Source organism: Zalophus californianus, chromosome 12 (genome assembly GCF_009762305.2).
Source record: "Zalophus californianus isolate mZalCal1 chromosome 12, mZalCal1.pri.v2, whole genome shotgun sequence".
Taxonomy (NCBI): Eukaryota; Metazoa; Chordata; class Mammalia; order Carnivora; family Otariidae; genus Zalophus; species Zalophus californianus.
In genome coordinates this window covers 95,633,349-95,646,270 of record NC_045606.1, presented here as the reverse complement: position 1 = coordinate 95,646,270, position 12,922 = coordinate 95,633,349, and the positions used below count along the sequence as shown (strand labels likewise).

General features: G+C 35.4%; 1 protein-coding gene across 8 annotated transcripts in view; it reads left to right on the top strand.

Annotated features, from left to right (window-relative positions):
* TPK1 (thiamin pyrophosphokinase 1) overlaps positions 1-12,922 on the top strand; it is a 352,799-nt gene that overhangs the window by 125,790 nt on the left and 214,087 nt on the right. For all 8 annotated transcript variants that reach the window (XR_003516359.2, XR_003516358.2, XR_003516360.2 and 5 more), the window contains one exon: positions 6,125-6,194. Coding sequence is in view for 5 of the 8 variants with exons in the window: in XM_027573183.2 (XP_027428984.1) it covers positions 6,125-6,194 (70 nt within the window). In the remaining 3 variants the exon portion in view is untranslated. The remainder of the gene's footprint in view (positions 1-6,124; positions 6,195-12,922) is intronic.

Below are 12,922 nucleotides of genomic sequence, written 5' to 3'. Positions count from 1 at the left end.
TAATTGTATAAATGTAAAAATCAATACCTGTATTATTTTATATATAGGTGATTGTATCTTACATGTGTTTTTTTTTTTTATCACTGATCTATATGTTTAACATCCCTACCAATGGAAGATCTCCAAGGAAGATCCTATAACTTCTCTTTTAAATAACGGAAGTATCCTAAACAGACATTCTGGTTTTTTATGAAGTGTTTTAAAAAACTAAAGTGGACACCCAGATGTGCTTAAAGATAATAGTTATTAAAGAAAACCTTCCACGAATTCTTATATAGAATCTGTTTCTTATTAGGCTTCATTATATGGTTGTTTTTAACACAGGCAGAGAATAACTGTAGGTGAATTAAATGTTTTTAAGCAAGATACATTTCTGGAAGAATTCATTGATTTAGAGCTTTTTGGCTGATTTAAGTATGAAGTGTGAATTATTGCTAAGTATTGTCTCTAATGATGAAAATTGGTTAAAAACACTTATCTTCAATGCAAAATGGATTAAAGATTTATATGTAAAGTCCAAAACTATAAAACTTCCAGAAGAAAACATAGGGGAAAAACTTCATGACATTGGTTTTGGCAATGATTTCATGGATATGACACTAAAAGCTCAGGTAACAAAAGCTGAATTAGATAGTCAGAATTACATCAAACCACAAAGCTTTTGTACAGAGGAGGAAACAGTAGACTGAAAATGCAACCTACAGAATGGGAGAAAATATTTGTAAGCTATATATCTTGCAAAAGACCAAAAACCAAAAAATAACAACAGTACCTTATAGATTCAGAGAACAAATTTGTCATTGCCAGAGGGAGCGGAAGTGGGATGGGAGAAATGGGTGAAGGGGGGGCCCCCCAAAATAAAAAAAAGGAAGAAAATCTTGCAGTATGTGAAAACATGGATGAACTTGGAGGACATTAAGCTAAGTGAAAGAAGCCAGACACAGAAGGAAAAATACTGCATGGTTCCCCTTATATGAGGTAGCTAAAACAGTCAAGCATGGAAGCAGAGAATAGAATAGTGGTTGCCATGGGCTGAGGGAAGGAGCAAATGAGGAGTTGATACTCAGTTCTAGAGATCTATTTTACAACATTGCACCTATAGTTAACAATACTGTATTGTTAAGCTTTTAAGAGGGTAGAATCTCATGTTAAGTGCTCTTACCATAATAAAAACAAAACAACATTCTCTGTAGTGCCCGATAGCTAACCTTTTTGGCATCTGTGTAGTTGTGTGTGGACTCACATGTTTATCAGAATTTCCTTATTAATGTACATATGTTAGTGAACTGTTTCTGAGTCTCATCCAGAAGGGAACTACTTTTTTTCCCCCATGACTGGACTAACTCATATGGATGCTAGTGCTGGCTTAAGGGTAGAAGTTGGGGATTCTGTGGTTTACTGTGTCAGGCGGGGAAAGAATCCTGACTCAAACTAGTAATGGACAGAGTAGATTGATTTCGGGTGCACAAAGACTAATTGTATCTTTGGGTACTAGGGATAAGTACCTGTGTTGGAAAAAAACAAGATTTGGGTAATTGGAGTTATTTAGCACTCTACGGATACAGTAAGACTACTTCTAAATAAGATTCTGGATCTTCTCTTTCCTCTAGATTAGCTGTAGGCATCTTCAATTCAATCCTGGCAAAGTCTGACAAAATATTTGATTCCTTTTAATAATGGGGTTAGATCTGGAATTGTTCTTGTTATTTTATGTGTATTTTCCCTATTTTAGTTATTACCATTGGTTTTAAAATTATAATTACAATATTCATATTCCTTGTGTAAATATTTTTAACAGCACAGCATGTAATGTAAAGAGTGAAAAAAAAAATGTCTTCTCCATGACCCCATGCCCATTCCTCACGATAATCCCTGTTAAAGAGTTGGGTGTGTAGAATACAAAGGTGGTCTTGGGTTTGGATTAACAAACTCACAAGACATGATAGGCTTTACTCAGCACTATGTTTACTTAGCTTTAGGGAGGGTACGAGACAGATAATAAAACTTGTTTGATACAAAAATAGTGAAGGCCTCATCATTTCCCAGGAGGAATTTTGGAATGTTCCAGTCACTCCATGTGTGGGATGCAAAGGGCCGTGGAAGCCATCAATTCTTGAGGCTTGTCCTATGCTAGTTGTTAGGAGTTTCCTCAGGAGTGTTTGGGGTGGGGGGTCCATTCTGCAGTGCAAGTGCATCTTATCAATGCTGATTACTAATTACTTGATAACACATTCTTGATAAAGTAACTTTTGCCTGATTCTTAGTTTTCTTGGATTTGGTATACTCCTGTATAACTCTGAGTTGCTATTGCAAGGAAGACTTGACCAAGGGTTATTTCAAGTTATTTAAAGGGTTATATAACAATATATCTCATAAGAGTTAACATAGAAATACATGTAAGAGCTCTCTTTTTTTTTTATAGTTCCCTACTATGGTTGTGATCTATTTTACCAATATTCAACTGGTGACCCATTCATTAAGTTCTCTAGTACTTTTTCATGATACACATATTATCACAATGAATATCCTTATACATATGCCCTTGTGAATTTGGACAAGTGTTTACGTAGGCTGCATAGAATTTCTGGATCAGAGGGATGCACATTTAAATTTTCATTAATCTGCCAAACTGTTCCTCAAAGTTAACAGTGTCATCAACAGCATGTGAGAGAATGTTCCCTATGATGCTTCCTTCTAGTTTTGTCTATGTTGTCTCCCTCTAGTCCCTGAAAAATTCTGTGAATGTGGTAAAATATATATAATAATTTTTATTTTACATTAGAATCAGCAGGCTTTGGATTAGCTCAAAGTCATAGGACTGATAAGTGGGTGACCTAGATTAGAACTGAAATCTTTGATATCTGGTTTTCTTTCAGTTAAACTGAAAAATGCTTCTTTGATTTATTTTACTTTTCTTACATTTTAATACTTGGAACTAATTTAATAGTCTGCTGTTGAGAAAGTCAGATTATTTCTGTCCAACTTTATTCAACAAAAAATAATGAAATAGCCAATTAACCTCTGATGTTGAACGGAGCCCTTCATTATCTGTTAGTAACATTATCTTACATTATACCAGTTTAAAAAAAATTGTTAGTTTCAGATGCATTTAATATACTTACTGGTAGTACCAGTATATAAAGTTAATGATTTTAATGTATTTTGGTCTTTAGTTGTATATCAGCCTGATGCATAGTAAATAATTGCTCAACGATTGAAGTTATAATATTTGACAAATATGCAAAACTTTTGCTGTATATACGCCAATGAAAATTTTACATTACAAGATAACTCATGAACTAACCTCTATTTCTTAAAGTTTGGAACAATTTAAATGATGGAGTGAACGGATTTTTGAGGCTGATTCATTATGACTTATAAAAAATATTTTATGAAAGAGTATCTTCTACTTCTATTTCTTTTAGTTTGTTACTTCCATTGACAGTAATACTTGCAACTCGTTTTTCGAGTGCTATCAGTGAATTCATGCCAACATTATTTATGCTTGAAATACTTCATTTTTCAAATGTAATTTTATTTACATATGTGGAAAGTATTTCAAACTAGCTAAAACATTTTATTACTAAAATTTAAAAATGATAGAAAACATTTTTTTTTCTTAGTCAAACTTCATTGAAGACAAAATAGTTTTAGGGACAGACAGGAACTTGTTTTTCCTTTCAGCAGGATTGTACCCCTACTGTCAACTGAAAGGTAATGAGAAAAAAGTCTATAGATTTCTTCCTGGTTATTTTCGCTCCCTTTGCCATTTAAAACAAGAATAGATGTGGACAAATTTGCTTCCTGTGATCTAAATACTTCTCTTTCCATAAACCGCTCTAAAAATGTCAATTTAAATTTAGGCATAGGAAGTAACAGACATTAGAGAAAGTTTTGGTATTGTGGAAGTAACACTAATCTTAACAGAGCTAGGTTTACTGGTAAGCAATTTTATAGATGTTTACTAAAATAATCTCTCCCTTCCTTGTCTTCCCGTTGCATTTTGTTGCTCTTATTATAGCACACCTCAGAGCCTACAGCGCATCATGTGTATTTGCTTTGGTCTCTCTTCTGCTCAGTTGTGAGCCTGGGGTACTAGATCTGTTTATCCGTTTTGTTATTGTGTTTAGGGCCTGGAACATAACAGAAATGTTGAATTCAACTGATCTTTGTAGAATAATACCACACTGGGAAGTTGACAACTCATTCTATTTGATGATCCTTAGCCACTAAAACCTGTTTCTTAGATTTTCATATTACTTGGGTGAATCAATTTTTATATAAAAAAATTTCATATACTTGTAAATTTTGTTTACAGATAATTGTTTTATATACTCGGAGGGTAATTGCTGATAGTTCACCATCTGTTTCTATTTATCAGTCTTTTCAATCTTGCTATTCAGTTGTTCTATGCCATATTTTAGATGTGAGACCTATTTTAGCTTTTGATGCTTTTGAACTTTTAGGTTTTGATATTTAGGATATGTGCAGAATATTCTGTGATCTTCTGCAAGTTATGCTTGTGACTTAATTTCAGTTTGGCTGCCATTCCTCCTAAGGAAATGTGTATTGTAGGTGATAGGTAAAATGAGATGTCCCTCTTAAATATCCCTGTAAAAATTATTATTTTTGTCATGCACTATTTAAGTAGCTTAGGCTTTCCTTGTCCAGGAACATAAGCTTTTTAGACTTCATAATCATTCTAACAAAAATGGAGGAAGAGGACCAATGTTGATTGAATGCTTACTGTGTTCTGGTATTCTGATGAACAACATATACAATTATTAAATCATTAATTACTTAATAACTCTAAGACATATTATCCCCACCTACAGATGAGGAAGCTGAAGCAAAAAAGGAATATATTTTTGCCACTTGGCCTCTTTTATTTCTGATAAAACATGAAACACAGAAAATAGTCTCATATTATGGATTAGTAGAAAACACATTAGGACTTTTATTTTTGCCAATATGGCTAATTTGATATCTTCTACCATATCCTACTGCCTTTAAACACTTAGACGTTTGGAGGTAAGTATTATAAACACTTTTAAATGTGTAAATTTGCAGAAAGGGAAAGGGATTTCTTAAGTGCCATGAATCGAAGAAGTAGCTCAAGAGAGTAGTGTGTTTCTTCCAAAGCTGCTGGTCCCAAGGTCTTTGCTGATTTTGTGGCTCTAGTGACTTTGGTTTTAACAGCTACGTGGGGACAGGAGACAGGCTTCTGTTTGTTTGGGGTGAGGAATCGGAATCTCAGACAATCGCATTCACTATCCTTACCCAGGATAAAAAAGTAAAGTCTGATCTGAAAACTTTAAGTAAAGGATATTGAAAAAAGAAAGAACGGATGCTAAGATATTGAACATTTCTAGGAAAATTGGAAATTAGAGAAGTAACAACAACAATAAAATAATAGTCCATGGACTAAGAGAGTTCCAAGGAACAGTTCATCAGCAGCATCAAATCTTACAGTGAAAGCAAGACTTAAAAGCCCCAGTTGGAGAGACAGCCAGTCTTACTCAAATATCTTAGTATTTCCCAAATTTTAATTTTGTGCCACCTCACAATTTTTTTTACAGTGTTCACACATTATCTAGATTATTAATATTGTAAAATAAACTTACAATGTTATGTTTATGATTTTTATTTTTACAAAGAAACTTTTTATATCAAAACAGAATATGGAAACCCATACCTGCCATAAGTAGAAAACAGCCATAGAAGTTAATAGAGTAAGGCCATAAAGTGATACCGATGTCCTGGTGTCCCTTACTGAGCGTGAGGCCTATCTCTTGTAAAGAAGGAAAAACAAGCTTCAAGAGCAATTGAAGACACCCTCTACACTTTTCCCCTTTTACTTAATAAGAGGAATTGAAAAGGCTACAAAAAGGAAATGCACTGTCTTAGGGGATTCTGTCTTGAGTGTGTGGTACGCAGATAGCTTGCAGTGCGGCAGCCTCTGCCTGAATGTGAAAAGATCCAAAGAGGAAGGTGTGACTGTGTGTGTGTGTGTGTGTGTGTGTGTGTGCGTGCGTGCCTGCTTTTTAATCATTTGTTTATCATTTGTGAGGTACTGCTCTAAGCTACTTATATTGAAATGTTCTTTGTTTTTTTCTATTTGAAGCTCTTTTAAGAGCCTGTGCTGATGGAGGTGCCAACCGCTTATATGATACCATGGAAGGAGAGAGGGAAAGGTATGCTTTCTTTTAGTCCCTGTCCAAAACACCACTAATTCTGCTCTTCAGGTTGTTTTATTCTCTCCTTGATGAATGATGACTATTAATGTTACTTCAAAATTAACAGAAAACCACATCAGTGAGAGAGTTGCTCAACCATGTTATGTTGTATTATTTCTTAGTTTCGAGTGTATCTCCTAGAAGAACTAGGCCAATCATACTCTTATTTAAAAACCTGTCATTCTAGTCAATCAGAGAAAGAACTATCATATAGTTTGCACTCATATGTGGAATATAAGAAATAGTGCGGAAGGTCATAGGGAAGGGAGGGAAAACTGCATGGGAAGAAATCAGAGAGGGAGACAAACCATGAGTGACTTTTAACTCTAGGAAATAAACTGAGGGTTGATGAAGGGAGATGGTGGGGGGCATCGGGTAACTGGGTGGTGGGCATTAAGGAAGGCATGTGATGTGATGAGTGCTGGGTGTTATATGCAACTGATGAATTACTGAACTCTACATCTGAAACTAATTATGTACTATATGGTGGCTAGTTGAATTTGAATAAAAAAACTTTTTTGGTAGAAAAAAAACCCAGAACCCTCATTCTGCTATTTCAAAAGTTTCATTAAGTAGCATTATCAAATATCGGTATCTGTGAGGACTTTGAACATTAATTAAAATAAAACTCCATTTAAATGAATAAAAACTGACCTCATAAAAACAAATGATACATGCTGTGGTAGAAGTGAGATTTTTGTAGTAGTGTTGAGTAAAGCTAAGTGTAATTGAACTTAGTTACTTCTGAGTTATGCACACACATATATTTTAGGAGATAAATAACTTACACTTAATGATTTGTTACCTGTGCTGTCTGGTTTTCCTGATCTTTGCATGGTGAGTTATTTTTAGATAAGAGAATACATTTGATGAAAGCAAGTTTAAATCCAGCTCATTGCCAACATGTTTATAGTTCAACCTCTTGGCAAACGTAAGAATTTATAGTCTAGATATAAGTAGACTAGCTGTGAAATTTAGTTCCACTTCTATCATATGTGTTATTAAATGTATTGAAATGTTTATAGCTTGAGAAATCACCTCCTTCCTGCAAAAAATAAAATAAAAATATTATGATTCAACATACCGCAGGTGTGAATTAAATATATGTAGTTTGAAACGATATAAAATACATCTTTATGGCATCAGAATTTTTAACTTCAGGCTCCTAATATTGGAGCTGCTCTTTGAAAGCAGCCGGTTGCTTATAGGAGGAGAGCACATTTCCTTTGAGACTGGGAATGCTAATGTCTAGGGACTGGATGAATTATCAAAGAATATGGCAAGAGTGACAGCCTAGGAAACAATTTAAGTTCTTAACATTTATGATTCTTTATTTTTTAACTTTATGGATTCCTCTGACCGTATTCTCTAAGACCTGACATGGACAGTGTGTGAAAAATACTCTAAACAGGGCCTGGGCTGGTTAGTTCAGGGAAGAGCATGATGCCCACGAGGCCAAGATTATGGATTGGGTATTGCGTTTCATGCTTGTAGCTGGCTTGCTGGCAAGGAATCTAGTACTGAGTACTATTTCTTTAATGGTAGGTATAGCTCATGAACATAATTATATGAACCAGAGCTGTGAACAGATATTAACACAGTGCTTCCAACTCTGCTGTGACTATAAGAACCATCTAAAATGCTTGTGGAAAAAAATACAGATTTATATACTGATTGCTCTTATTGGATTGGGCTGGACACTAATAAGGAAGAGAACACACATTTTTATTCACATTAGAAAGCAAAACAGATTACAAGGTCTGTGGAATGAGTACCATTATTTTTGTCCAGATTTCAAAATAACATTTCTAATATTCTTAACACATTTACAAGTAATTTTATGGAAGTCTTCCAAAAGATTTACATGATTTAACTAAGAATCATTTGACTGTGTATGAAGATGTTCAATAAGAAAATGTACTTTCCGTTGCTTTTCTCATTATAATAATATGTTTGCAGTGATTCATACTTTGATACTTAGATTCATACTCTGATCCATGGCTGGCCTGGATAGAGTGTCTAATAGGGAGATGAGTAAACTAACTGCCTCATGTGGGAATTAAATCCTTGAAGCAAATCTCATTAAATACAAACCCTAACCAGTAACGCTAATTGGATATAGGTAACTAAACGTGATTCCTATTAGTTGCGTTTTTAACTGAGAAGCCACACAAAGAAGAAGGAAAAAAATACAAGTTTTAAGAAGCCAAGTATGGTTTGTGGATCACTGCTTGGCTTGTTTTTATTTGTTTATTTAATGTCCATATCTACAATGTAATACCTTATAATTATGCAATAAGAGATGAATGTATAGAGAATCATCTCCCACTGAAGACGTTAGGAATGGAGGGAAGACTGACGTAGACAGGAAGAGAGGAGAGGAGCAAGAGAGGAACAGAGCTAGAGCTGAGGCAAATACCAGTAGCAACTTTATAGCTGATCTTGTACCACCCTCCACCATCTTCATAAATGCCCATCTTTGTTTCTACTCTGAAAGTGGCCTCTTTTAATAGAAGTCCTAAGTGTTTTTTATTGCTGTGAAAATAATACATGTTGATTTGAACATATGTTAGTGAGTTGAGAGAAACAAAAAAGAAAAAAATATCTGTTATTTTTTCCTAAGTAGCAAAGAGTTACACTGAGTCTACCTATTGGTTCTGCTCTTTGGAAGAATAGAAAATGTGACAAATTTTTCTTGTTCAGGTGAATATAAGCTCCCTGGAGCCTACCAAATTGTGTGGGAATATTAGATAGTCAACAAATACTGGTTAATAAATGAGTATTCTATTACAGTTACTCTGTTCTTTCTTCCCATAAGGTTTTGAGTGACTTTGGCCCTCACATTTTGGATAAACAGATGACCTCTGAGAACGGACAGGTTCCGTTTTGGGGGTATGCTCAGTCTGGAGCGTCAGACCGAGGCAGGGTGAAGAACCAGTCAGGGAAATATAGGATGGGCACCGCCAATGACAGTTGGGTCTCCGCTTTGGTTACAGATTTGAGATTAAAGAGGAAGAGGTTTTAGGAAGACTCCATACTCTGTGCTCCCATATCCGTTTCCTTTTTTTTTTTTCCCAGTCGAGATAAATCTTCATTTATTTGGCTACCTGGTTTCTCCAACATTACATTTTAAATCATCTGAACTATCTTCACTGATTTCTGATTCCAACATAATATGTGGATTAGTATATTACATATTATATATATGCATACATATATATATTTTTATTACTGAAATACAGTTGACTCAGTATTAGTTTCAGGTGTGTGGCATAGTGATTCCACAGTTCTATTACCATATACTTAACTGACTCTTCTCCTAACCCCAGATGTCTGTTTTTAGAAATGTGGGGTGCTGTGGTGGGGTATTAGATGTATCCTATCACCATCTCCCCTCATAGGATACTGCTATGTGACCCAATACATATTAGATTAATTCTGCTTATCTCTGGTCTTTATAAAATGGAATCATAACAATACTGGATTTTGACTAGATGGACTTTTTTGGGAATATAGAACTGATAGCTCTGTGAACCTGAAAAATGGATTAAGAAACATTGCTATAGGTTCTTAGAATTAGGGTCATGCTAATTATGGTGAGAGGTGGAAGAAGTGATGGAATCAAGTAGAAGAGAGTAGGAGATGTATAGAAACCAACAAGAATTAGAGAATCAGTGCCACATGAAAGTAATCTGACAGTATAGGAAAAAGAGTTGGTATCATTCTTAAAAAAAAAAAATACCTTTAAAGATACGTAGACATTTGTAAGCCTTATTCTGTTAGAAAGTTGAGGTAAGCTGATCAAAATATAAAATAAAATAGAGCTTTGGAATGAGACAGGATCTCCCAAGAATAATCCAGTGGCAGAAATAAGAATGTGGCATTTAACTTGTTATTCATTCACTTACTGAATACCTTCTATGGTTAGACATTTTGATAGTTACTATGAATATATAAATGATTTCTGCCCGCAAAAAAAGACCTTAGAGTAAGAGAAGTAAAGAAGAAATTAGTATGCACTAGGATAGATTATAAAGCACATAATGAGAAAATTCTAGTCCAATGTGATAGGTTCTGTGACAGAGGAGAGCACAGGATGGACAATTCATCCAGAATGGGGATATTAGAAACAATTCTGAGGATACTACTGGAGTATAAAAGGTTAGGGCTGCAGAGTCTGTGTGGGGGGATGGTGTGTGTACACACGCATGTGTTGACTAGCAGGGAAGAGGGAAGGTTCTGTTTTGTCTCCTGGATAAAATCTAAACTCATTACCTTGAGTATCAGGGTTTGTCCAAGCTGTTTCTTCTGTCTTCTCCCTTACTTTCTCTCCTCACTGCCTGGGCTTCAGAAGAAACTTCAGATAGTTTATTTTTTTTAGTATGTGTAAACCAGAGTGCTTTATATCTAGAGAGATCATGCCCGTTTCGTCTGAAATCACATATAGAATTTGTCCCACTTATTTTCAGAATGTCTTATATTTACATTGTGTCCTCATTACTATCTCAATGAGTCTTTTATCATGAAATGAAGATTCTTGCCTTTGAATTCATTGGTATTTTGAGAGTAACATGAATATCCTTGCTACTTGTGTTTTCTGTGATTTTAAAGGACACAGAGACTCTGAAACTCATCTGCATACTAGTCTAAGGAATAGCTGTGAATTTTGGTATCACTAGTATATAGGGACTTGAAATGAGAGGCGGGGATGTTGTTTTTTGGTTAGTTTTCTCAGAATAATTGATGAATACAGCATCCTGAATGGGAAGTCCCACAGATGATCTAATTTATCTCAGATATTTAAGATCTGCTTTCTGTTGAATTTAAAAGAGTAGCATCCAGTAAAAATTCCCTGAAATCACACAGATGACCATTCATGTAAACAGGTGTTAACGAGGTGGGATGAGGGGGAACTTGTGCTCAAATAGAAAAGAAGGATTCAGGGACGCCTGGGTGGCTCATCCGGTTAAGCATCTGCCTTCAGCTCAGGTCACAATCCCGGGGTCCTGAGATCAAGCCCCACATCAGGCTCCTTGCTCAGCGGGGAGCCTGTTTCTCTCTCTGGCTCTGCACCCCGCCCACCCCCACCCCCCCCCCCGGCTCTGACAAATAAATAAAATCTTAAAAAAAAAAAAAAAAGATTCATTCCCAATCTCTTATTCCAATTAGACCATTACTTTTCTCACAGTTTGGATTTCAGACTTCCTAGCTTTATATATTCTTGCAGCTTTCTTATGAGCAGATCAATACTGCTTTTCAGAGTGATCCAGTGGGAATCAGACTGACTGTTGTGGCTCTAAAACTCACTGTGCGCTAGCTAAGCTGGCTTCAGACTATGATTTAAATAAATGAGTAATGTGGGATTCTAGCTGTTATAGATCAGCCTCGAAAGCCATTGTCATTATCATTAAACGAGGGACCTGGCAGCCAGTACCTGACACACTCTTAAAGGAACCAGCGACCTGTCTGTCTCCATATGAATAACTTAACAATTTTGTCTTCTCTCTCCATTCACTGCAGATAGCAGGAATTCCATGTTGGGAACTGTGTAGTGAGAAGACACGCACAGATTTTTCAGTTAGGTCGGGATACAAAATCTGATTCTGTGACTTCATTACTATGAGACTTTGGGAAGTAATTTCACTTCCTCGGGCTGTGATTTCTCCATCTGTGACATTTCAGGGAAAGATCAGAATCTTCTGATGATATTCAGAGAAATCTTGAAGATTTGTATGAAGAAGAAATGTATTACTTGGGCTGGTTACACAGGAGTTGGATAAACCAAGAGGGTAGAGGGTGGCCCTTCAAAGTTATGATATGATGAATTATAGGATAGTTGAATATGTATATGATCTAGTTTTGGAGAATAGCTGTAAATGTTCTCTCACAGTTAATACTTTGCATGTGGTAATTGTGCAACTTCCTAGAAAGGTTCTAAGCTCTTTTCGTATTGTGGTTGGAATGAAGGAATATAGTGTTTAAGCTTCTCTGGTTCGTTTTTTGGTTTTGATCATCTTTGTTCAGGTATAGTTTCACATGATAAAATTTATCTGTTTTAAGCATTCAATTCAGTAAGTTTTATAGCAGTATACAAGCATATCCACCAGCAGTCAAGAATAGAACGTGTCCATCATCTTGAAAAGTTCCTTCCTGTGCATCAGTCCCCAACTCCTATACCCTGGTTCCCGAAACCTTCTAGAATGTCCTATAAATGGAGTCATTCAGTTTCTTGTCTTAATGTATGTGACTTTTTTCACTTAACAAATGCTTCTGGCATTGATCCATGTGATTGTGTATTCAGTAGTTTGTCCCTTTTCACTGTTGAGTGGTGTTCTATTATGTGGGTACACCACAATCTTGTTTATTCATTGAACGCATTGATGGACCTGATTCTTAAGAATTATCCTTTTAGTTGGAATCTATTACCACTTTTTTCAAGTGATTCTTTGGGAGGAATGTTAGTTCTTTTAGTCAGAGCCGAACATAATTTTCAAAGTTGTCACTTCCACCCTAGAAGTGAGATAAACAGTAGTAGAGATTCATATATAATGCTTATATTCTACTGTATCTTAGTGAAAATCTTGAAAAGCTTGCTCAGTACTGTGTTTTATGGAATAAGACAATAAATATAAAATTGTTATGGAATAAATTGGTGTCAAGGATCTGAGCGTTATTGTGATCTCAAT